The sequence below is a fragment of the Hoplias malabaricus genome, chromosome X2 (assembly GCF_029633855.1).
Source record: "Hoplias malabaricus isolate fHopMal1 chromosome X2, fHopMal1.hap1, whole genome shotgun sequence".
NCBI classification, from domain to species: Eukaryota; Metazoa; Chordata; class Actinopteri; order Characiformes; family Erythrinidae; genus Hoplias; species Hoplias malabaricus.
The window spans coordinates 38,376,793-38,403,906 of record NC_089819.1 but is presented as its reverse complement, the minus strand read 5'-3'; the positions used below and the strand labels follow the sequence as shown (position 1 = coordinate 38,403,906).

The 27,114-nt window shown below is 38.0% G+C and overlaps 2 protein-coding genes across 2 annotated transcripts in view; one reads left to right on the top strand and one right to left on the bottom strand.

The window, feature by feature from the left end:
- Positions 1-6,596, bottom strand: part of LOC136676409 (neutrophil cytosol factor 4-like) — a 41,830-nt gene extending 35,234 nt beyond the window's left edge. The window contains exons 1-3 of the mRNA XM_066653406.1: positions 6,423-6,596; positions 6,043-6,127; positions 4,673-4,826 (exon numbers count right to left, since the gene is read on the bottom strand). Of these exons, the coding sequence (XP_066509503.1) occupies positions 4,673-4,826; positions 6,043-6,127; positions 6,423-6,454 (271 nt within the window). The 5' untranslated portion in view covers positions 6,455-6,596. The remainder of the gene's footprint in view (positions 1-4,672; positions 4,827-6,042; positions 6,128-6,422) is intronic.
- LOC136676410 (parvalbumin-7) overlaps positions 1-26,388 on the top strand; it is a 50,015-nt gene extending 23,627 nt beyond the window's left edge. Inside the window, exons 2-5 of the mRNA XM_066653407.1 lie at positions 21,754-21,822; positions 23,038-23,170; positions 23,977-24,086; positions 25,765-26,388. Of these exons, the coding sequence (XP_066509504.1) occupies positions 21,762-21,822; positions 23,038-23,170; positions 23,977-24,086; positions 25,765-25,790 (330 nt within the window). The 5' untranslated portion in view covers positions 21,754-21,761 and the 3' untranslated portion in view covers positions 25,791-26,388. The remainder of the gene's footprint in view (positions 1-21,753; positions 21,823-23,037; positions 23,171-23,976; positions 24,087-25,764) is intronic.
- The last annotated feature ends 726 nt before the right edge of the window (positions 26,389-27,114 follow it).

The following is a 27,114-nucleotide window of genomic DNA, read 5'->3' as shown; positions in this document are numbered from 1 at the left end:
CACAAACAGAACTAGCACAGGCTCTACCTGTCTCTCTCTCACAGACAAACACACACATCTCTCACTCTCTCTTTTACTTACTCACACACTCATTGAGTGATGTTTACAAAAGTAGCGAACAGCTCTGGGGCTCTGGCTGATTTTGAGCTGGGGGAAGGTGTGTAATTGATTAAAATAAAGTTGCCTACATAATAAAACCCATATATCTCCATTAATACACACTGGACCGTGTTATTATAACCATAAAGTGGTGGTACACTAGCCATTATAACCACAGCAACCGACAGTAAAGCACATATTACCAGAATCAATGTCCAATGCTAAAAACTAAGCTAATTGATAACATTCTTCATCCATCCACCAGTGAGCTTTGTGCCGTTAAGCGTTACCCTACACCCCATGATTCGCACGTCTTTTAAACAAATGTGGTACTTTATGGAACCAAAAGTGATTCTTCTATGGCATCACTTAAAAAACCATTTGTAGCACCTTTATTTTTAAGAGTGTATGGTCAGTGTATGAATAATTCACTCAGATTCAATCATGAACAGAGAAACGCATTGGAGTCTAACATGCTCTGCTATGGCAAGGGGCATAAAGAATCCCACTGTGTTGCATAATTTAGAGAATAAGACCGTTATATTCTGTTAGTCACATTAGCATTTTTATTATCCTTTATGCCCCTTATGCAAAGAGGCAGGAGCTGTGAATAAAATAAAGATCTCTCGCTTCTGTTTACCTCAGTGATGCACTCTGAAACTACACAATCAAACCACAATATCGCTTCCATGGAAATAAATAAATAAATAAATAAATAAATAAATAAATAATAATCTTATGACTGCAACCCATGGATAGTTGCATGCTGGTTTGTTTTCAAGAACGTTTGGTATATCAGATATTTAATGATCTACAATTTCTCTGCAAAAATGAAAACAGCTGTATTCGGTCCGCGGAGAGAAAAAAATATAATTTTTCTTAAACATTTATTTTGAATGTGCACCACAGAGGTTAAGGAGCCTGTTCAAATATTAGTGATCTTCGATACGACAATTTTTCCGATCTGATACTGAGTAAAATTCAGGCTGTTATCAGAGATACCAATCCAATACTGATAATTTGTGCAAATACAACTAAGGTGTCTGGTAAATCTAAAATTAGTGTATTTAATGATCAGTTTTTTAGGAAACCTTATCTGAAAAAAATATAGGCTTTTTGCCTCTGTGAGATTATCTCGGTTGTACAAATAGTACTCCAAGTCGAACTTATGCAGCTATTTTTTGAAGAATAGCTTTATTTCATTACTTATTTCCTAAGCACATGCTCCGTTTACACTCTGCCATTGCATCTGTCTACAGACTGAGTGACTGAGTAGCATGCCGCTGCTCTTACACATTACGCACTTACCCAGGCGAAAGAAAAAGTAGTTCCCACCAACCATGTATCATTTAGACAAGCTCTCAATAATTTAGTTACTTTCCACTGTGTTCCTGATACACATTACCCCAAAAGATGAATTATTGATATTTTGATAAGATAATTGATTTCAGAGAATAAAGATCTGGTATCAGAGGTATCGATATTTCAGTACCGATCTGCATATTACAATCAAATATAAAGTTGCTCCAATCATAAGCTTCACTGGCCTTTGATTCACTGTCAGAGTCTGGTTTATAAAGTTAGTTTTTAGCAGCTCTGGGCTAGAGATCACAAGAACACAATAAAAAATGAGGGCTAATTAAAGTTATAAAATTGGCTTGTATAATGTCTTGTTAGGGAAAAACACGAGGTGTTAGTGAACGTTAATATAGCTGTATTCAGTAATCACTCTAAACAAGTTAACGTTAGTCTCTGGCTGTGTCCCAAACTGCTGCACTGAATCATGGAATTGTATATACATATCACCCTTAACAGTGCTTTCTGTACTGTAGTATGTAAAGTTCCATGGTTGGACACATGTTTGTCTAACTTGGTAATTCTGTCAAGCTCAAACTATGTCCATGTTAAGAAATTGTTTTGTAATCTGATTTCAGCATAATGCCAAAAAAAAAAAAAAAAAAAACAAACCACAGGACACAACTTTAGTTGCGTTAGTGTTAGTGAAAACAGGCTTTACACACAAGGATAAGATCACATCATAATCAGTCTTTAACCCTAGCCTAGTTTGACATTATTTTAAATATCATGTATTGTATTATTAGGAGAATGCTGGTGCAGACAGAAGAGTGGCAGATGAAGGAGTGATAGAGAAAGGGAGTGAGGTGAGGTCCAAAATGGATTAGTGATGGAAAAGTTGTCCAGTACTGCTTTGTCTGAAATATCAGATATTTTATCAGAAGAACCCTAATGCAGAATTAGAAGAGACAGGAGAAGAAGCAGCAGGGTGTGAGGTGAGGTTTTAAAATTGACTCATGAATGTAATGGAATAAACCCAGATCAATAAACAGAAATAATGCAGTATGCTTAGTTTCTTATGAGCTTCTTGTGTCTTTTTGCAGAGTTGTTTTCAAGTGGATATAAAGTTCTGCGACCTTAGTGGCAGGGAACATATCTCTGATTTCTCACTCACTAAATGTGAAAATAAATGTATTGCTTACAGACTCTTTGCATTCATCAGTTGCAAATGCTGGAATCTGATGTGGTGAACATGAGAATCTTTTATCCCTTAGTTTTAAATAACTATCATAAAGTAGAAATTCCTCACAGCAGTCATATTGCACTTTAGGAGCAGGAATGCAGTATTTTACTTCTGTATCTACATAGGAATCTGCGTATAGCTAGCTAATGTTTTGGGTATGGGGTGGGCTTTTACTCTGCAAATATGTTCCGCCCAATATCAAACTCACTCCTAAGCCCTTGGCAACAGTTACACTTGTGCATTCATAATTTGCCAGCTTTATGAAAGCTAGATATTAACATGGACACACATTGTGTAGGAAAAATAATTGGTGAAAAATGTTTATCTTACATTTCAGTTTATTTAATCTGGAGATGTGAATTTAATTAGAACTGGAAATACAAGACTAAATGTTTCAGGATTCTGAGAGCTTCTTCATCACTTCATCTAAATTAGCTTATAGCTAAACAAATTTTAAAAACCTGAGACTCGATTTATAATATTGGTCACAAAAGTAGAACCACATAATCTCTACCCTTTGTAAGGTAGAGATTCACTTTAGCCCAAACTCTTTTACAAGAGACTTTAGTCACATGAACATAGTCAGTACTCTTAGATTACTGTGTATTCAGTGGTGTGACAGTACAGGACATCAGGCAAAGATGAATTGATGTTGGCAAACAGAAAGACCTTCACTATCCAATGCAGAACACTCAGATAGCACATTATAAATGACCCCTGTATCCTGACAGATTCAATTGGACATTCTGCTTGGCACAGAAAGGCAGAATGTAATGGATGAGGAAAGCATTAAATGTTTATTTTAGAGCTTCAGAGACTAAACCCAATAAAACACAGGAGTTTTTTTGTATGCAGATGTAAAATGTAGTAGATATTAGCCTATTTTTAATCAGTGAATTCAGATAATTTGTCACGAATCACGGGGCGCACGCACTTGCTAAAACACAGTGATTTTAATATATCAAAACAAAGAAACAAAACAAACAAACGGACTTAAGGGCAAACAACAAGAGTAGGAATTTAAACAAAACGACTTGACACGGAGAAGGAAGAAAACAACACGACATGACTAGGAAAAAGGAAGAAACAACACGACATGACTAGGAAAAAGGAAGAAACGAAACGACTTGACTAGACTAGGAAAGAGCAAAACAACAAATGACCAATAACAGGAAGAGATACAAGGGGACTTAAATACTAAACACAGACACGATACACCTGGACAGCTAACGAGGGGGCAGGTTAACAAATGACACAGACGAGGCAGCGGAACAAAGGCGGGACAAGGGCGGAGACAAGGACAATAACAGACAAAGCCATGTGCAGATAAAGCACATGGCGGGGAAAACAGACCTGACAGGATGAGGGCGTGACATAATTGTTGCAAAAGCATTATATAAAGTTACATGAACCTTACACCACTATGTTTAGTACTATTTGTAGGTTAGAGCTAGTGCTGGGTGATATGAGCGCAAATCAATATCACAATTATTTGTAAATTTTACCATGATTACGATTATTGAATGGTTATTTTGTTTTTGTATATTTTTGACCCTTATATTTCAGTAGCAAGGCTTGTATTGTAAATATATCCCCAATATTAAATATGGGATACTTTTGTAATGTTGCTGGGAGCTTGTTCTTTTCTTGTTTTTTGAGCACTGTCATTTTAATTATAGTCAAAACACATCACATCCAAACCACAGACGCTGAATTTTTCTTTGGTATGAGCTGCTTGAGTCGCTTGATTGGCCTCGCCATTTATGTTGTTTCCATGTGGCAGATAGGGGCAGAATAACTACAGCTTGGTAGCATGGTAGTGTGGTTTTAAAGGGACAGTACATGAACACACAGCGAACAGACAGATAAAGAGTAAAGGGGCTGCAGACTTTTGTAGGACGGAGAGATGTCAGGTTCATTCATTCATACTGTCTTCCTGCAGGTTTCAGCTCTAATTTTAATCTGATTCAGTCTGATTCAAGCCTTTCTGGAATTACGAATAATAATTGAAAAAAAGAGCCAAGAGATACTGACCAGGCAGTGTGGGCAGGATGCAGGTGTAGGAGCCTGACTGAGTTTCAGACAAGAACTTCTGCTCCAAGCTCTGATGCAGAGCAAAGAACTGTCTGTATCTGCGGTAGATCAGATACTTACTGCCTCCTTTTGTCTTCACTTCGATCACAAACCTCTATGAGAGAAAGAGAGCAATAGATAGAGAGAATGAAAGAGACAGACAGATGATTCAAGGACACAGAAAAAGTTTTCTTCTTTAGTTCTGCACTAAAGCTACAAGCCTACCAAGTAAAGGGAAGTTTAGTGGTTAATATTTGGGAAACTGCATGGCTCCACACATGTCTCAAATCATGTTGAGTAGTTAAGAAATCTCAAAAAGACTTGCTTAAGATGTTGCCTCACGATAACTCAGCCAGCATTGATAAACTAGAGACATTCAAAGATGCTTAATATTGGGCCATTAGGCCTAATTAAAATAAAAAAAAGTGGATGGTCCAGTTTACATCAAATACGTATCTTCTGCAACAATTAAAGGGGAATTTCCATGTTTTTAGAAAAGACCAATTAAAAACTCCCCTTGCCAAAGCTTATTATATCCAATAGACATCCCCAAAGTTTGCCATTTCACTTTTTATGCTTTTGTGTTCACAGGGACATACAGTTACCTGTGGACAAAAAAGGACCATAGATAAAATAACAACAAAATAAATTCCCCTGACTAATACTACTTTGTAACCCTTATTGGTAAAATGTAAACATTCTAAAAGTTCATTTTTAGAGGATTGAAAATGTATCTGATACAACAAGGTATACTGAGTGAATTAACCTATATTAAGATGCACCCATTACTGACAAGTGATCAGCGTTGCACACAGCTTGTATAAACTCAGGATTGGGAGGGGAAGTATCTGGAGTAGTGAAGCATCAGCCAATACCTTTGAAATGAGGGCCAGAACCATAATTAATGATCCAACATCAGTACCTGAAATCGCTAATTCTCTTGTCAGTGCCTTTAAAATCTCACAATGTTACAGTAAATAATATCAAACTTTACTAGATAATTAGAGATTATTTATAATTAGAGATAATTATTTCAGAATAAATATTGGGCAAGCAGTTGTCTACAATCGTTTGGTTACACTGTAACCTAAACGAGACCGTTAAAGGTGAACTGCAGGTTAATTCAATTTTTGTATGCGTTAATTTCGCAGTGTTACAGTTCATTTCAAAGTGTAGACGTTTAGTATTAGAACCAGGTTTAGGCTTAGGAACTGAGTTAGGGGTTTAGTCCGGATTAGGTGTTTCTCCATATAAAATAAAAAGCTTTTGTTTTAAAGAAGAAATAGCCTTTCTCTCTCAAACAAATGCTGTATTGTTTAACTTGGACTCACATAGTAAACGTTAAATCCTCTTCTCTCCTCGATGTCTGCGATGGTGGCACTGATTGGAACATTATCCGGCAGCTGCTCAAAATCACTGAGAAAAAGCAGCAAATGTCAATCAAAGCAGTCAGAAAGCAAAATAAATAAATAAATAAATATACTGGCTTAAGTGTCCTGTCCACACGTTTCGGGAGTAGAATAACGACAGTTTAGGGAAAAAATGGCTAAGAGAAACGACATTTCCGCAGGTACTCAATTAAAAACGTCGAAGGATAAGCGTTAGTGTTTTGATTCAAACTGAGGGACGACCCTGAAACTTAACGTTAAATTTTACGCAAACAAACTAAAAATATATATAGCTATATACAATTATACTTATTTTTCCTCACCTCTCCTCTCTCAGCTGTCTTGGGAGCGCCATGGCGAACACAGTAATCTCTTAAATGGAAAGTAAAAGACTAAAAAATCGAGTCTCCTTGGTCCGGTGGTATCAGCTTTTCTCTTTTGCGAAACAAAATATTTGGGGAAGCGAAAGTTAAGTTACTTTTCACGCCCGTATTCCGTCAAGTCCCACCCCTCGCATTCTGATTGGCTAAGACTGGACTGCCCCGCGCTTGCATTTCCATTGTTTAGTACTCAGTGACGTATATCTGCCAATCCCAGCGCAAGAAGGGGGGGGGGGGGGGCTTGTCGGAAAACGGGCGGGCAAATGAAAAGCTGCCTGTATCAGAATAAAATAATTCTTAGACCTGGATCAGGGGATTTGTGAGCTCTGATTTGTGAGCAGATTATCCCTCTTGGACAATCTGCACTAGCTTCAAATGCACTGATGCCCAATTTCTTAAAAGGTTCTTAAATGGTTTCAGGTCTGAAGAGGATGCGTTTCTAGTCAATGGCTTCATAGTCATGATTCCTTATATTACTCACTATACAGTGCACAGGGAACTTGTACATAGGTTGTACACTATTTTTTTGCAGTGCACTGTGGGATTTTTTGAGTTGCATTGAACATTAGCTGGGCAGCATGGTGGCACAGCAGGTGGTGTCGCAGTCACACAGCTCCAGGCTCCAGAGTCCCACTCCAGGTGACTGTCTGTGAAGAGTTGGTGTGTTCTACCCGTGTCCACGTGGGTTTCCTTTCACGGTCAAAAAACACACGTTGGTAGGTGGATTGGCGACTCAAAAATGTCCGTAGGTGTGAGTGTGAGAGTAAATGTGTGAGAGAGTGTGTTGCTCTGTGAAGGACTGGCGCCCACTCCAGGGTCTGTTCCTGCCTTGCGCCCAATGATTCCAAGTAGGCTCTGGACCCACTGCGACCCTGAACTGGATAAGCACTTACAGATAATGAATGAATGAACATTATCTGTGTCACTAAAGGCCACCACTGTTTGCTCCTGAGGCTCCTGGAATTTTTTTTTTTTTTTTTTCACAATTTACAGCTGGAGATAGTGGATTTCACTGAAAATCCAGTAGGAAATTCACTGATATCAAATAAACATATTTAGATTTTTTGACTGTTTACCGTTAACATCTTTGTGTCTCTATATTCTTACTTTGCTCTGCTTTCAGATAGAATTAATGTTAGCACAGTGTCCTGGAGAAACTACATTTCATTCTCCCTCAACATATCACAGATGAATTTTTGAATCAAAGTAATTTTTTATACATAAATATCACATTAGATAATTTCACAAAGATTAACAATAACATTTAACAAACTATTATTAAAGTATAAGACATATATGAGTCCTATATAAGCAATTAATACTATATCATTTTGACTGGATGTATGAAAATGTAATGAAGACGAGACTGTCTTTTAGTTCATAGTAAATCAGTACTTTAAAATTGTTCATTAATTACAATAAACTCTGAAGTAAAATAATCTTATTAATTAAACATATAAGTATACAATCTCATGAATTGAATCAGATCAGCACAAACGAACTATAAGCGTGAAAACTTCCTAAAACCAATAAGATTCTTTCACTTCAGATCCTATTGTAAAATATATTGGGTTAAATGTAATGTTGGTGGCATGGTGGCACAGCAGGTTAGTGTCGCAGTCACACAGCTCCAGGGACCTGGAGGTTGTGGGTTTGATTCCTGCTCTGGGTGACTGTCTGTGAGGAGTTTGGTGTGTTCTCCCCGTGTCCGTGTGGGTTTCCTCTGGGTGCTCCGGTTTCCTCCCACAGTCCAAAAACACACGTTGGTAGGTGGATTGGTGACACAAAAATGTCCGTAGGTGTGAATGTGTGAGTGTGTGTGTGTCTGTGTGTTGCTCTGTGAAGGACTGGCGCGTACACTGGAGAGTGCAAACATGTATTCCTGCCTTGCGTCCAATGATTCCAGGTAGGCTCTGGACCCACCGTGACCCTGAACTGGATAAGGGTTACAGATAATGAATGAATAAATGTAATGTGTTTCATTAATAATATGTATATATAATAAGCCAAACAGTATACATTTTGCCGAAGCAACAGTTTATTACTTATTTAAATTACTAATATACAGAACAAGTACAATGGAGCTAAGAGTGTCCTCTGTAGCGATATATACCCTTATGTTCTAAAGTACAGCATAAATTGCACATTATAAACAACCTGTAAAGAAGAAAATGTAAACAATATGAATAGCATTTGTATTGTAGGTCATATACCTGCTGAGACACAAAAGCATAACCAACATGGCAGGCCTGCATATAAAGGCTATTAAAAGATAATTACAGGTTTTCTAATCTAAATTGCTGTTTGTTTCTGTGTTTGAGATGTTAACAAAGTGGTTCTATTCAACACCATAATAACAATTCTGATAAGAAAAATTAAGTGTCTCAGGGGACAAAGCATTTCATGTCAAACCTCTTTGCATGACATCTTAACCACCTGTGCTGCTGACACTGGTTTCTGTTTGCCCCAATTCTCCATGACAACCTTTAAACATAGGCTGATGAGCTTTTAACGCCCCTGCATTCCTGCAGATGTTTGAATGTTATAATAAGCAGTAGTGAAAGTAGCGATTGTACACACACACTTCCTTTAAAGAAAATGGGTGATACATTTAAGAGAATCTTCACAAGGATTAAAAGCTCGTTTTATGCTGTGGACTTTACAGCATACAGGCGCTAGGGGGCAGAACTGCAGCAGATGCATGGAGCAATACACTGCATATATATATATCACAATGACAAAACAGGCTGAAGGATCCATGTGCTGAAAGATCAAATTATCTAGCATCCAAGAGTGAACATATGTAAACAGACCATTTTTATGTTCTTAAACTGAGATTAATTACTTTTTGTCTCTTAGGTGGTGGCATAAAGTCACCGTTAGCTCAGTTAAAAATTATGGTTTTTCAAGAGTTGTTTAGCAAAGCAAATGGCTCTATATACCTTTTACACGATTAAAGGGTTCTTTAAATCATAAAAGGCAAAATGTGCTAAAGATGGTTCTGTATAGCACGTTTTAGAGAATGGTTCTATATGGCATCAAAAATGGTTGTTCTATTGTGACGATATGAAGCTGACAATAAAAAGAAACCATTTTTGGTGCCATACAGAACCCTTCTCTAAAACGTGCTATACAGAACCATCATTCTCTATCAGTCTGAAGAAGCTCTTCATGATGCCTAGAGAAGCATTTATTCACACAAAAAGGTTCTTCGAGTGTTCAGGGCTCTATATAGAACCATTTCCTTTACTAAAGAGCCATTTTCTTTGCTAAAGAGCCCTTTAAGGCCCATGTTTTTTAAGTGTGTAGGAAAATGGAACGATGTGTTTGGGGGTGAAAAAAATAATGACATTTGTATGTGGATGAAGTTTAACTTGTCTGTAAGTTTTATTCACTGTCTGACTTACCACAGAAACTCATTTGTAGCTCCAGTCACTTTTGGTAATACAGTTAACAGTCTCCTGAGTTTGAAGTCATTTCCATCTTAAACAAAACAGCAAATATAAGTCAATATTACTATGTCACTATGCTACAGGAATAGAGAAATCCTCATTTTGGTTTGTGCATTTTAATGTTTGAAGTTCACTAGCAGTAAAAATGAAAACTCCATATGCCTCATGAGCAGAGAGTGAGAGAGTGAGAGAGAGAGAGAGAGAGAGAGAGAGAGAGAGAGAGAGAGAGAGAGAGAGTCACCTTCACCTTTAGTAACCCAAGTGTTAGCAGTGGGGTGGTATCACCTTAAATGTAAATTTGGAAAGAGTCCTCGTGAACACATTCACCATACTTTTTATTATTCAGAACGAACAGATCAGCAAAATTCTCCTAGCAAGTTATTTTTAAAAATCTCAAGTATCACCAAATCTAGCAACATTTTGTACAAACATAAGCTACTTCACATAGAAGAGAATAGCACAACTTGTGAAAACAGCTGTAAAGCATGACATATCTGCAAATTCTGCAATGTGCACAATAACAATATAACGTCACCTTAAATGATCCTCAGCTCAGTATAAAGCCCATTAATTGGGGGGATACCTTTGGGGGATACCATTGCTTCACAGACACACACACACTTGCTATGGTGTGTATCATTCCAGCTGTTCTAGGCATCACCCGGCAGCCTCTAAAGCATTGGTCTCACACTGTGCCAACCACTGCAAGCCTCTGAATAATGTCCAGCAGCTAAATATAACCCCAGAAGCTTCAGTCTTTCCAGATTAAGATGAGAGACCTAGGGGGTCTCAAACTGGAAGTAAACTGGAAGGTAGAGACACCCAGAGCTAGGATTAATGTCATGTTTATACCTATTGTGCACTATAGCAGGAGTTATACCATATGGCCAAATACATGTTGACACATGGCCATCACACATGCAAGATGTGGACATCCAATCAATCCTCAACAAAGCTGCAAAGCATTTTATTCAAAGGTTAGTAATGAAGTAACATCTTCAGTGTCAAGAAAAATGTTTGTCTAGTTTTCACAAGCCCCCCCACCTCCTTCTCTTTCTCTCTCACTAACTCACTCATATTTGTCGTGTCCTCTAGCTGTCCCTCTCATTTCATCTCCTTATTTATTAGTTGGACATTTGCTCGTGCAGAGATCCCTTTCTGTCTATTTCTGTCTCTCTACTCTTTCTCTCTATTTCTCCTCACCGCTATCCAACACAGCCCTCTGTGTGTATTTGGGTAAAAGTGCTGATGTAGTGTAATGCAATAACGGCAAGAGAAATAGCACTCTGTTAACCACAAAGAACAGAGGGTCAAGGAAAAAGAAAGAGAGAGAGATGGACTGAGACACTATAGGTTTTCCCCAGTGCAAGCAAGCACTGGGCTGTGGAGTAATATGACTGTGTTCTTTACAGAAAGATGAAGCACCATCCAACAGCTTTGGGATGAGCTGGAGGGCCAGGGCCATTCATCTAATATCAGTAACTGACCACAGTAATTGTTTTTGAGCCACTATTGTGCATAAGGATTTTGCACAGCTCTGTATGTGTCCACTTGTCTGTATATGAATGACCATAAATAAAGCTGGAGAATCCTTAGTGATTATCAAACTACCATCATGGTCTCTAGCTGTGACCTGAAAGCACATTAAATAGAGAAGCTGTTACTGTGAAATGGCCCACAGGGATTGGAGGTAATTTAAAAGTGCTCAAAGGTTTATCAAATTTTCTCTCTCTCTCTCTACTCACCTCTAAGATCTGATCTGCTCAGCAGGAGCCAGTGTATGAATCATGGGGAAAAGATTCCTCATCTTCCTTACAATTTTCAGTGCTGACAGATGCCTCAGTCTGGTAATTGTAAGACAGTGGTAAATGACCAGTGCACAAATGTGCGGTTGCTACACTAGCATTTATGTAAAAAGTAGCATTACACTCCAGAATTAATTTTGTATACATTTTATATCAGTGGCATGTTTTCACGACAACTCCCAGCATTCATTCATTCATTCATTATCTGTAACCCTTATCCAGTTCAGGGTCACGGTGGGTCCAGAGCCTACCTGGAATCATTGGGCGCAAGGCGGGAATACACCCTGGAGGGGGTGCCAGTCCTTCACAGGGCACTCCCAGCATGCAATAATTAAAAAATATTTTATACAGGTGCTGGTCATAAAATTAGAATATCATGAAAAAGTTGATTTAGTTCAGTAATTCCATTCAAAAAGTGAAACTTGTATATTATACTCACTCATTACACACAGAGTCATATATTTCAAGTGTTTCAAAGTTTATTTCTTTTAATTTGATGATTATAACTGACAACTAATGAAAACATTAGAATATAATATAATATTAGAATATTACTTAAGGCCAATACAAAAAAAAAGGGTTTTTAGAAACGCTGGCCAACTGAAAAGTATGAACATGAAAAGTATGAGCATGCACAGCACTCAATACTTAGTTGGGGCTCCTTTTGCCTGAATTACCTCAGCAAAGCATCGTGGCATGGAGTCAATCAGTCTGTGGCACTGCTCAGGTGTTATGAGAGCCCAGGATATGGGCCTTCAGCTCTTCTGCATTGTTGGGTCTGGCGTATTGCACATTCCTCTTCACAATACCCCATAGTTTTTATTAAGGTTAGGTGAGTTTGCTGGCCAATTAAGAACAGGAATTCCATGGTCCTTAAACCAGGTACTGGTAGCTTTGGCACTGTGTGCAAGTGCCAAGCCCTGTTGGAAAAATAAATCTGCATCTCCATAAAGTTGGTCAGCAGCAGGAAGCATGAAGTGCTTTAAAACTTCCTGGTAGATGGCTGCTTTGACCTTGGACCTCAGAAAACACAGTGGACCAACACCAGCAGATGACATGGCACCTTAAACCATCACTGACTGTAGAAACTACACTGGACCTCAAGCAACGTGGATTCTGTGCCTCTCCTTCCTTCCTCCAGACTCTGGGACCTTGATTTCCAAAGGAAATGCAAAATTTACTTTCGTCAGAGAACATAACTTTGGACCACTCAGCAGCAGTCCAGTCCTTTGTGGAAATAAGATGCTTCTGACACTGTCTTTTGTTCAAGAGTGGCTTGACACAAGGAATGCGATCAAATCAAATCAAATCAAATTTATTTATATAGCGCTTTTCACAACTGATGTTGTCACAAAGCAGTTTCACAGAATTCCAGTAGGACAAAGATTTGACATGAAATGTAAAAACAAATGTAAAACGCTCAAGTGAGCAAGCCAGGGGCGACAGTGGCAAGGAAAAACTCTCCCAGCTGAGGAAGAAACCTTGGGAGGAACCAAGGCTCACAAGGGGTGACCCATCCGCCTCTGGTCAATCTACTGGTGATGATAGTTAGTAGTCCATGAGAACTTCAGTGTAGGGACACCTTCAAAGCACTTGGTGGTTGCTGGAGCGTGGGCAGCTGGTCTGAAGCGTGGAGGAGGGTCTCGACAGTCATCCATCAGTGTCCAGACAGACAGGTGGGCAGTTGTTTACTCGGAAAGATGTAAAGGGATGGAATTAGTTTTGAACTGTTTTGTGTTTGTAAAGTAGAAAATATGAAAATTTCCAGAGTGTGGCTAATGACTCTGACTATGACAGCTTTAACTAAAAGGAGAGAACCAGGAGGACACACAGACACGGGAGCATCCTGAAACACTGGCATCCCTCCACTCCACCGTCAACAAACCTGAGTGATCGCGAGAAGCGGCGGGACGACAGCACCAGCGTCTCAGTATACTATAATTCCCTGTGTCCATGGACCCCCCCGGATCTGCCGCCTTTATCTATGGGGGAGTATTAGCTACCAAAAGATAAACTAAACAAATGTGTTTTTAGCCTAGATTTGAAGATTGCGACTGTGTCTGAGTCCCGAACATTTTCTGGAAGATCATTCCAGAGTTGAGGGGCTTTATAAGAAAAGGCTCTTCCCCCAGCTGAGGCCTTCTGAATTCTGGGAACAATTAAAAATCCAGTATTCTGTGATCTGAGTGAACGTGGAGGCTCATAATAGGAAATTGTATCTTGAAGATATTCAGGAGCAAGCCCATGTAGAGCTTTATATGTTAATAACAAAATTTTGTAGTCAATGCGGAATTTAACAGGCAGCCAATGAAGTGATGATAAAACTGGGCTGATATGTTAAAATTTTCTAGTTTTAGTGAGGACCCTAGCTGCAGCATTTTGAACTATGCTAAAACCCATGTCTTGCATACGTCTGTGCGTGGTGGTTTTTGAAGCACTGACTCCAGCTGCAGTCCAGTCTTTGTGAATCTCCCCCACATTTTTTTAATGGGTTTTGTTTCACAATCCTCTCCAGGGTGTGGTTATCCCTATTGCTTGTACACTTTTTGTACCACATTTTTTCCTTCCTTTCACCTCTCTGTTAATGTGCTTGGACACAGAGCTCTGTAAACAGCGAGCCTCTGTAGCAATGACCTTTTGTGCCTTGCCCTGCTTGTGTAAGGTGTCAATGGTCGTCTTTTGGACAACTGTCAAGTCAGGAGTCTTCCCCATGATGGTGTAGCTTACAGAACTAGACAATTAGACAGACAGAGAGACAATTTAAAGGCATTTGCAGGTTTTGAGATAATTAGCTGATTAGAGAGAGGCAAAGGGTGTCTTCAATATTGAACCTTTTCACAATATTCTAATTTTCTAAGATACTGAATTTGGGGTTTTCATTATTTGTCAGTTATAATCATCAAATTAAAAGCAATAAACACTTGAAATATATCAGTCTGTGTGTAATGAATGAGTATAATATACAAGTTTCACTTTTTGAATGAAATTACTGAAATAAATCAACTTTTTCATTATATTCTAATTTTATGACCAGCACCTGTATACTTGTCCTGGTGTGACTGACTGAGTATGTGAATGAATGTCCATATGTGTGTGAGTGAATGCATGTGTGCCCAGATATGGATTGGCGCTTTATCATGGGTGAAACCATAGTGCCCGAAGCAGTCCTCCAGGTGGACGGTCGTTCCTGGTTGAAAGTACACTGTGCGCGTTTGACTGCTGCTTCTCGCCAATGTGTGTGTGGATTGTATATTGAGTGTTGATTGTAAAGCGTCCTTATATATAGAAAGGCACTATATATAAGTGTAACTTTAATAAATAAAATAAATAAAATAAAAATACATCTATGATCCTAGTTAGCATCAATGTTTCACTGTTAACTTCTTTGTTAATGAGTGAAATCTGTATAATGAGTGAAAGCTACAGTGCAGCACAGTACTGAAGAGCAGTAGAACTGTAATGCACATTTGCCTTTTAAAACTGTAATACATGAAAAACTGTAAAACTACAGGTATATAAGATCACTCACTCACACACATACACACACACACACACACACACAGCTCAGACAGTAATAGGTATAAATTTGGCTTTTGGTCTTTGCTGGCACTCGGAAGAAGTAGAGTGATGCTGTATATTTACTTCACTAAAAATGAGTAGAGGAGGATAGAAGAATGAAAATGAGAGAGAGGCGCTCAACTGCACTATTAGCTTTTACACACTTATCCACATATTAAAGCTGCCCAGCACACTTCACAGAATACTCAAAAATGCCAATAGTATCATGAATCAACATCATTTTTCATCACATAACTCATAACTTAAGTTTAGAGGAGATGAAAGGGAACAAATTAAGCCAAGATCGAGATTATTAGGAGGCTAGAAGTGGCTAAAGTGGCACATTTTGTCAGTACACAGTGTCCCTACACTTTTTAAAAAAATGCGCAAGGTCATTTTATGGTCTCAGTGTTATGATCTCCAAAAGATGGTGTTATTTTTTCAGTAGTTTCCCCATCAAGGCATTCAAGTATTAGGATCCACATAGACAGCAATGTCCAGGAGCTACCCATGCTTACCTTGGAGGTCTCCCATCCAAGGACAGGCCAGGCACAAACATCACAGACCTGTCTACATCCAGGAGATTTGGATATGCCATTGGCTAAGTATCTCACAAATAAGTTCAGAAGAAAAGTTAACCACTATTACATGTAACCACAAAAAGGCATATTGAAATCTGTGTTAAATATAATTGGATAGGGATTCTCTCTCTCTCTCTCTCCCTCTCTCTTATATATATATATATATATATATATATATATATATATATATATATATATATATATATATATATATATATATATACACACACACACACATATACACTCATGAGTTTTCTCAGTATGACTTTAGGGTGTTCTCAGGCTGTCAACAGGAGTCTTAATTAGCTTAATGACAGAGTGAGAGAGAGAGCAGGAGAGATGTGATATAGTGTTAGGGTCACCCTCCCACTGCATATATCAACACCTACAGTTTAGCATCCGATTCACATTTCCACCAAAGAAACATTGACGCAACTTAGCTGGAGTTCTCAGCTAGCAAACCAGCCGTCAGAAGACAGAACACGGTTCATATTCTGGACTGTGTGCCAATCAAATTCAAATTCCAAAGAAAGCATTTGTAGTACAAAAAGACTTTTAACTTTCCAAGAATTTTAACCAAGCATTCTGTGCCACATTACACAATAGTCCCTTTGGCCACAAAATATCCACCTAGTGACAAAACCACTCCACAATTAAACTCATTCCCTACTAAGTCAGATTTGTTCTAAATGAAAAGGGGGGCTGCGCTCAGATGGGTTTCTCTCAGTCATTTGACATTTGAGTTAACGCAGTTTTGGTTAGCCTAAGCAAAAAACATTTCAGATACTTTAACATAAGGTGGTAGGCTTGCTATTTAGATGGTAGCACTGAATACTAAATATAACCCCAACACAGAGATTTACTATATTAAAAATTGTGGAGGGAACTCAGTAGGTAAACAGAGGGTGAATTTTTTGATGAGCTAATGAGCTAACACTACAAAGACAAGAATGGTAAGAATACACAGTGTTCATTTGCCTCAGTGGACAATGTATTATGAAGTTAGCTAAAAATATATATTTTACTGTAAACTAGAGAATGAAATACAGGATAATAAAAATATATATTCTAACTAGCATCAGGAAATTTCAGGAGTTCTTGTCTCTGATATTGTAGTGTAAACAAATAGTGCCAGGTTCCAATAAATTAGAATCAATCTGTAAGCGTGTTAGTCTTGAGAATTTCCAGAGTGCATTTTTCCAAACAGATTTTCTCCAGCTCACAATGCACATACGCTAATGCCTTTGCTATAATATCTATCCTTAATATTTTACAGTCCTTTTCAAGTTAGAATATGAAATAAAATTATGGGACATCCCACCTAAGTTTGAATGGATGTAAGGGTTGCCTTAACGAGTTCCACGCTACAGATTTATACACAGTCTCCCAGCTACTGGACATTTAGATCTGTGGACAGTGACCAAGACAGCTCATCAAGACCACGCCCAGGGGAGGCCTGCTTCCTCTCAGTCCCTCTTTCAGTACCTAATTTGGGACAGAATCAGCTGGTGTTGGGATGGAGCAAGGGTGAAGGAGGTCTTACTTGGTAGGAAAAACAGTACTGCTGTCAAAAGCTGTAAAGAGGAAGAGTGGGAGCATGAAAAAAACATATATTATCCCATTCCCTCCTAGTCAATGCTGGTCCCTCCTATGTCAATTTCTGACTTAACTTATCAAAACTGAGATTTTATAGGTAATTAACTTGCCATTCATTTCCTGAAAATTGATCTAATATATCAAAAAATATCTTATTGTCTTATGAGATTGATTACATTTCCCAAAATAATAGCTTCTTTCCATAAATTATTGACCTAGCATTCCAAAGTAGAGAGAAAGAGAGAGGGCAAGATAGAAAGAGAGCCAGAGACATAAAGCAGTGGTTGATTATTAATAGTGGTATTAGTTAGTGACTCTGAGAAATTGATCCTCTGCCTTGCACCATTCCTCTGTGTCCTCTGTTATGAGCGAGTCTCTCCTGAAATAGACCACAGAGCTGACCAGTGTATAAAAGCCTGGACGCTTGACCAACCTCTCCTACCTCTGTCTCCCTCTCTTCCTCTCTCACACTCCCTTCATCTTCCTCTCTTTCTCCCTCTTTCTTGGAGTCTTTCTTCATCCTACCTCTTCCCCTCTCTCTCACAGGTAAGTCTTGACTAATACGGAAGATGCTTTAAGGGAAACTCCACCAACTTTTCAAAACTGCTCCAAAATTAAAGGTTTAGGATGCAAACAATGTGATTGAGAGTCTGTTTGTTTTGGTGTGAAATGCTCCATTCTGGAGAGTCAGGATTGGACTGGAACCAGATGTTTGGAATGTGTAATATCTCTAAACACAAAGCCATTAAATGTAGATGGTTACATATACCATGCCAATAAGTCTTATCTAATGATTGTGTTACAACATTTTGGAGGATTTTTGCCTGTTTTTAAAAATCTAGTGGTGGAATTGATATTAACTGAGGGTTCTTCACTTCTGATAGCATTCAGGAAGTCGGGTACTGATGGTGGGTGATTAGTTTCATCTCTCCATCACTCTAGATAACATAGTTCCACTAATGCCCAGCCCAGGGGGTGGAGGGCTTTATACCCTTCTAGCCAACATTTGGCAAAATTGTGCAGTATGCAAGCTGCGTGCACAGAAAGGTTTGTGTCAGCCATAAGGGTTATCTATAAAATGTTTGGGCACATATGGTATAATAATAAAGGGGGATTGTATTTTGCAAAGTACTAAAAATGGGTCTAATGGTTTTGGGGTTATTACAGAGATGTATAATCACATTCCCCATCTGCCAGATAAAATGCTTGGAATTTTCAGGATACCCAGAATGTCCCAAGTTAGCAAGTTAGAAAAAAAATGATAGCCCTGAATTGTAATAAATAATATAGTTATTAAAATTAATAACTGAACCACAATTTAGGTTGGATGTCTGGGAAATTCCTAACATTTCTAGATGTTTGATTTAAAATTTTAAGGAACCACACCCAGGTGGACAACTGATCATGCAAAATCTCCTGAAATTAGGGGTATTAATAAGCAGTTTGTCCATCTTGATGCAAAACCGGGCTTTGGAACATTATTGTGAGTTTTTGATGGCCACCACAATGCTAATCTTGACCACTCCATCTAAGAAATGATCATTTATCCCTAAGGAATTAGATGGAGTTCCTTCGCTCCAGAGAAAACCCCACATTTCTAGCACATTTCCACATTTACTCAGCCCAGTGCTGAGCTCCTCTAGCTCACACTTGCCATTGGGCATTGCGCTAATGTGCAGCTGTTCCATAGTGTTCCATTGTACTGGATTAAATTGTGGTTGAATATATGACCCATTAGTAATGAAGGTCTAGACATTTCCTGGTGGAATTTACACATTCTGGGGTTTATTTTTTTTTAAAACGTCATGCCACACTTTATCAAATTCTTTTTGACAACACATGCACAGCTGCAAAAATACATGGACTGTGACCCGTGTAATTGTCAACACCTCCAGCTGAGAGAAACCAATCATTTAAATGATACGACTCCTTTCACCACAGAATGCAGTTTGGCGTTTTGATTGAGTCCCACTACTGCGTGTTACTGGAACATGATACTCACTTCAAAAAGACCAAGAGACTGACTGCAGATTGTGTTCTCCACTCCCACCATGAGGGAGAAATACTGCATTTAGATGAAGTGATTACTAACCGGAAAAAAAAAAATCACATGAAGTGATTCAGATACAAAAAATTATGAATTTGAATATGAAAAATTAATGTATATAAAGTGATTCAGATTTGAAAAGAAAGATTTACTGTGTACAGAGTAATTAAGGTTTGAATCAGCAGACTCTTTATACACACTGAAAAGTGTATAACTCAAGTACAAGGCAGAGTATATTACATTTCAAAAAATGAACAAACATCTAGGCATAAAGTTGGCACGAACTACGGAAAGACAACATATGCTGGAGGTTATAGCACATTACATCTTTACATCTTACACGTGAGTTCAGCATAGAGCTTGGTGCACAGTACATTCATGTTTTGCTTTTAGGGACTTTCTGGAATTACTTTTGGAATGTTTTTGCAATAGGCCTTTTAATGTTCTTATGTGACACATTACTTACAGATGCTTTAAACAAAGAAGCTTTAAAACATTACTAAATAACATCAAACGTACGTATCATGTAAGAATGTTTTACTACACTGTATTTTTGCAGTTATTGAGCACAATCAAAATGATTATAAAAAGTCTTTTCAGGTTTGCAAGTTAATTAATATGTGGTTTAAAAAAATATATTGAGTTTAATATATTTCTTGTATATTTAAAAAGTGATTCAGATTTGAAAAAATAAAAATTCTTCCTTGTGTGATGAATAAACAATGTTCATGCACTGTGTACACTACATATGTACTATGGTATCAAATTAAGCTGGCAAGAGTGTTAGGAATGTGTGTGTGTGTGTGTGTGTGTGTGTGTGTTTGTGCAGTAGAGAGTTCTCTGAAGAATATGTCTGCACCCTTGAGAAACTCTAGATGGCTGTAATCTTAGTGGTGCATATGTGTGAGATCACTGCCTATAAAACGAAGTGACATTTCAAGTACTGGTGCAAACATTTTGATACTCTCCCAGGGATCTTGGTGCTTGATCTCAACAAACATTTCAAAAAGAAACCTACACAACCATTAAAACCCCTCCAAATCCCCCCTAAACCTTCGCCCTCCCCCAACTGTCAGCCTGGACATCTATAGTTACATCTATAGTCTATAGTCTGCAGTTAAATCTATAGGTGTGTAAACACCTGAGGTTTTCAGTGGAGTCTAATAAGCACAAGCTTCTCTCTTTCTCACATACTTTGTCTTTCTCAGTTCCTGTGAATAAATGATCTCATTTGGTGAGTTCTCTCTGAGATGATATGGATAGATCAGGTATCTAGCCCTCGACAGTGACTGACCAGTCTTAAACATGCGTTTCATAAAAATTAGCAATAGACAGCTGGGCTTAACAATGCCAATCGTAGCATAAACTCCATGAAAAAAAAAAAAATAAAAATAAAAAATAAAATAAAACAAAAAAAACATTTCTCTGTGAAAAGTTTAAAAGATGTCAGTTCTAATATGTGAATTAAAAATAAAAATAGTAATACTTAATATGTATGTGTAAGTGTGTGTGTGTATTTATTATACTTTTGGTTGAACACACACATAGATTTTTTTCAGGTATCCCGGTGTAACAACAAATTTTAAACCTGTGTGTATATGTGTATTTCAGTTCCTGTTCCTTCATCTGATAGGGTCCTACACCACAGCCATTTTTAGAGCAAACACCCGGTGCTCCTATAGGTTTATAAACAGACCCTGTTATGTGTTAATAATGAGGTGGTGACTGTGGTTTTTCTTGGCAGTAGATTATGTTCTTACAGGCGTAATCCAGCTATAAAACCACAGTTTGACGCGATTCTGATCTGACGGTTCCGCACAACATTAACTGCAAATCCGCTGTGACGTTTGTCCAAATGAGCGTGGTTAAATGATTATGAAGCAAAGCATATGTGCTGCTTTAGTGTGACCCTTGTGAATAGTTTTTAGCATGCTAATTTTTATTTATATGCAATGTATAGTCCTGTAGCATGAATGGAATATTTGAATATTTTGATGTTGTGCATTGGTTGTAGGTGTGTTTTGTTGTTTGCACAATGCTAATTACTGTAGATGAAAAAAAAAGTTTCCATTATTTTTAGCTACATTAACCTTGGTAGTTTTAAAAATATAAATGTTGCTACAAATGTAGCCTTATGATAGAACTTCCTCTGTTAAATGGTACTCATAACTTATCCCAATCCAAACTTCACTTCAACATGAAAAATATTTAGTTCTGTGTTTTTTTTCTTCCCAGCTGCCAAGATGGCGATGCAAGAGTTACTGAAAGCTGAGGACATCAAGAAGGCTCTGGATGCATTCCAAGGTTTCCTCTTAATAAATATTTTAAAAAGTACTTTATGACTATGTTTAAAGAGCGAGTCAATTACAAATATTTTTTGTAGTTGCGAGTTTAAAGAGCGAGTCAAATACAATATTCTGTAAATAATATTTATTAGCTAATAATTACTCACATTTGTTAAAATGGACAAAATAACACGTATCCCAGTTTAAGAGACCAATATAACCAGAAGTCCAGATGAATATTACTGCCCTCTCTCTTTGGGAGAGTAAAATGGCCCTCCTTCTCCCCATCAACATGATGATATAACATGGGTGTCTGTTAGATGACATACCATAACTGGGCAGTTGGTGTTCTCGTTGAAGCATGTTGTAACTGAAGGGTCATATAGGCTGCATTCACATAACCAGGCTCCATGGACTCAAGGTAAGACTGGGTATTTTTGCTCTTGGGCTCCCCCTACTGTTGCAGACTATAATCCCCCAAGTGTTATGTAGTGCAGTTTCTGCAGTGCTACCCAGAGTAGCAATGACAGAGGCGCTGTTCTCCCTGTTACAGGTCAGTGAAACACTGGAATGATTCTGAAGCTGTAATTTTAAGGCAATAACATTAACTAGTTCAGGGGCTGTGTGGTCATTTCAAATCTGATCAAGGCAGCCATCGGCAGTGACATGCAGAGTGTGTCTGAAATGGCACAGTGCTGCCTACATAGATGATGCACTTCACAGATGATGAACATACAGTTTCTGCACCAAAGTAACGCACTGAATGTCAGAAAAGAAGCCGTGCTTCTGATAGTTTAATATCAATGGATTTGTGTTAGAAATAATGTGCAGGTATTGGGTGTAGAACCTGTTATTTTAGGACCTACATTGTGCAATACACAGGGCTTAGGGACCCACTTTGGACAGAGCTGCATAAACCAGTCAATGTGTGAATGCCTATAGGGGACAGAATTGTTCACATTACATACAATTACAGGTCAGTTACAATTGTGAAAATCAAGGTATATATTAAAAAAAACACTTCATGTGAATGTAGCAATGTAGCCTTAGTATCAGAACTGATCGCTGATTACAATATGCATTTAAGGACTTGAAGATTTAATATATGCAGGGTCTTAACAGAAAAAAAATAAACAGTTATGGAAATGACAGTACTGATTCCAAATCAGTATTATTGCTTTAATCTGTGTGCGTGTGTGTGTGTGTGTGTGTGTGTGTGTGTGTGTGTGTATAGCTGCTGATTCATTTGACCATAAGAAGTTCTTTGAGATAGTGGGCTTGAAGGCCATGTCTGCAGATAATGTTAAAAAGGTCTTTAAAGTCCTGGACGTGGACGCCAGCGGCTTCATCGAGGAAGAGGAGCTCAAGTGAGACACACATACACCCACACCCACACATTCTCACACTGTGCAGGTGTCTGGATTGTATCTTGCTGCACTGACGGTTGGCTAATTTTTTGAGCTGCTGTCTCATTCCTCCTTCTTTATTATGTTACTGCCTCTTGGCAGCTACTCCACACACACATACTTGAGCAAAATCAAAGGAGAAAAGGGAGCGGGTGTTTATCCCACATTATTCTTCATCACAGCTTTCAGACTCTGACCACGGCAAGGGGTTGCCAGATTGGTAAAAAAGATCTGACAGTTACCAACCAACCAACCAACCAATAAATAAATAATCACACAGAGTCAAATGGTCATCAAAAGTTTGGGGACCCCATTTTCCTCCTTGAAATTTTATATTGCATGACCTCTAATATTATCAGAATTTGCATATGCTTATAAATTTACACACATTTATAGAAATCCAAATGAAGAGAGTAATTTGCAAAATGCTATATATTATTTTGTCATAATAGATATGAAAAGAATTAACAATGCTCCCAAGGGCCACAACTGCTTGAGCTAACTAAAATCTCTCTTTGGGTGGACAGAATTGCCCTAAACCTCTTCCATTTCTCCAGCCATTACTACCCAATGCAGGTATCCATTAACATAAAAACATATATGAAGAGAGTGTTTTCCCCAAACGTGCTGAGCTCCAATGACTGCCCTCACCCAACCAGGTTGATAGCAACATGTGATTTGGGGAGTCCTAGAAAACAGGTGGAACTGGCAATTAATAAAATGGCCAAAAACAGGGATAACCCAAAATGCTTTCCTGTGTTTGCCAGGTTTGTGCTGAAAGGGTTTTCCAAAGAAGGCAGGGATCTGACTGATAAGGAAACCAAAGCATTCTTGTCTGCTGCCGACAAGGATGGTGATGGAAAGATCGGCATAGATGGTGAGAGACATGGACACAGACACAGAAACAAACACACAAATAAGTAGGCAGAGACTGTTCTTTAATGTTGTTGGTATAACTGAAGTTTAGTTCATAGATTTTGTGTGGTTATTTTGGTGTAAATATATACAGTTTGTATGGTGTATGTAGTAATCCACCGTCCTTGTACATCTCACCCTTCTTTGTTTCTATGTGCTTTTAAATTATTCTCAATAAAAATTCACATTGTAATTAATGAATTATAAATTTAAAAATGGTACATTTATGTTAAATTAATAACTGACAAAGAAGTTGGCAGTTTTTTGTGCAGTTAATTTTCAAACCATGTTATTCATAGCTACAGACGACTTTAGCCTGCTGTATGCAGTGCCCCAAAGCCTAGCATTGCCATTAACGTTATTATGATGGACTCATTTAATTAGCGAAATTAACTTTAAATAACTTACACGTTTCTTGAAAAATAGCTCCTTATGTACACCTTCTTCTTTTTTGCTGCCTTCCTCACTCGCTTGTTGCACCTGAGTCTTGCACAGTAAGTCTTGCATATGACTGGAAAAGTTTTACTTCATTTAAAGAGACAGACATAACAGAGTGGACAGTAACTTGAGGAACATTGGAAAAACCCTTATAATCTTTGATCAATAAAAACTTAATGAGGAAGAAATATATAGTTTAAAGAGGACTTAAGCAAAACAATATTAAAAATACTGAAAGATTTTAATGATTATACCTTATATTTCCATCACAAAACCACCAGGGACCTGGGAAAACCCCTATTGTCTGATGAATAAAAACCGTGTAAAATGTTTTTAAATTATTTTATATTTTTTACAATAAATACAGTGATCAGTACTGGGGACGCAAAAGGCACCGGAAAACGGGAATGACGTGGATATTCTTTTCTTTATTAAGGCTGTTTGTATCGTCATTCCCAGTATAACAAATGACACTAAGGCGATGTTCACGATTTTCATCAAAAAACACTTTATAAATTTCTGAGGATATTTTCTCACCATCTGCTGTTCACCAGTCTGTTTGCACATCTGAAACTGGTCTAATGTGTTTATGATGCCCAAGTGTCAGTAAATGGGTAAAAATACAAATGGTCTCAGTCAGGCTAGGCTAGGCTTTTCTCTCTCTGCTCACAGCAGAGAAACAGCATATGGAGGTTTTGAAGACAAATAATAGACCTCCAAACTAGAAAAGCACAAAACGAGATGAGGATATTGCTCTATTCCTGCCCCATAGGTGGGTAATACTGAGTTATTTTTGCTGTAGAGGGAACTGACTCTACATTCGGGAACATTAACAGCATGAAAGTACACATGTACCAAAAGTACTACAAAACTGAATAACTTGAGTCACAGATGAGTTTCTGTGGTCATTTAAACAGTGAATAAAAACATTCAAACAAGTTCAACTTCACCACATACAAAAACAGTCGTTTTTTCCCCCTCAAACATACATTCCACCTTAGAAGATGAAGAGCTTCTGAACATAAACAAATGACAGCCTTTCCTCACAATTGTAGACATTGTCTTTAATGTGTTTATAACGCTGATAGATGCCATGCTGAACTTACTTCCCCTTAACAACAAAAACTGCACCAACTTTGGCATTACTATGTCTCTATTTATTCAGGTTTTTCTAACTCTGTGATTATGTCTTTTTCTCTTAGAGTTCGAAGCTATCGTCCATGAGTAAAAAGGAACAAACCTGGCAACCTGACACTTCTCCTCTCTCCTCTGTACACACCTGCAGACTGATACAGTGCTGCATGCCTCTCCACACACTCCCAAGCTCCCCCTCCTCTCAAAACCCACCCCTCACACATAAGCCACGGGCATCAGCACCTCTATTTATTTACTTTTTTTTAATACAAACTCTTTGCACCCGACCAGTTTTATCTGAGCAGCTGACTCATGTCTCAGACATGACCCAAGATGGACCCACATCAAAATACAAATTATAATATATTGTGTTGTCAGTGTATTCAAACATGTAAAAATAATACACTGTTAAGTTGTCAATATATTATTTTTTGGTATTAGATTATCCTTAACTAATCTGAATACATCCAACCTTCTCTCCTTTGTCAGTCACTCTATTTCACACTCTCTCTCTCTCTCTCTCTCTCTCTCTCTCTCTCTCTCTCCCTTTCATAACACATCCCACCTTCTCCTTTCATTCTTCTTCCTCCTTCTCTTGCTCCAGATAGAGCTGGCAATGCAAAAAACAGATGAAAAGTATGAAGTTGAGCTGTGAAACAATGAGAGAAAATAAAGAGAGAAATAAAGTGAAGTCATGCCTTGAGTACAAAGCCTGCCGCATTTATTTATTTAACTTCTGTGTCCACTCACTGGTCAATTTATTTGAAACAAATACGTTATTTGTTAACACACTGGGCACTTTATTGGATAGACCTACCTACTATTTGTACTCGTTGGCCACTTTATTAGAAATACGTGGCACCTTTGTCCATGTACTGGCCATTTTGTTCAAAACCTCTACTATCTCCTGCCAGCCATTGGTCACTTTATTGGAAGCAGTTACTTCCACACAATTCAAAACCAAGAGGCAGTTTCTTATAAAGTGCCATGGCAGTGTATTTTTAAGCTTTAATCAGAAACATCAGGATAAAGGTAAATTTCATTTATTATTGTTTTCTGTGTTTTTGAGTCAGACACAAAAGCAATGTATATATTGTATACGAATATATTATATATGTATATATAATGTGTGTGTGTTTCTTATTGGAAGGGACCTTTTTTCTACCACATTGTACACAATCAGTGTACATGGATCAGTGCACAATCTTGTATCTGAATTTTGGGGACATTGCATAGAGGTCCATTCATTTTGTAGAGATGTACTATTCATTTTTCCATAAGTATAACTAGCTTGACTCTAACCTTAACACAACCTTAAAACAATTCCCCACAATGTTGGTGTGTAAACAGGTTTTGGTCCCCACAAATAAATGTGTTTCAACTTTTTCATAGGAAAAATTGAATAGCCATAGGAAAGA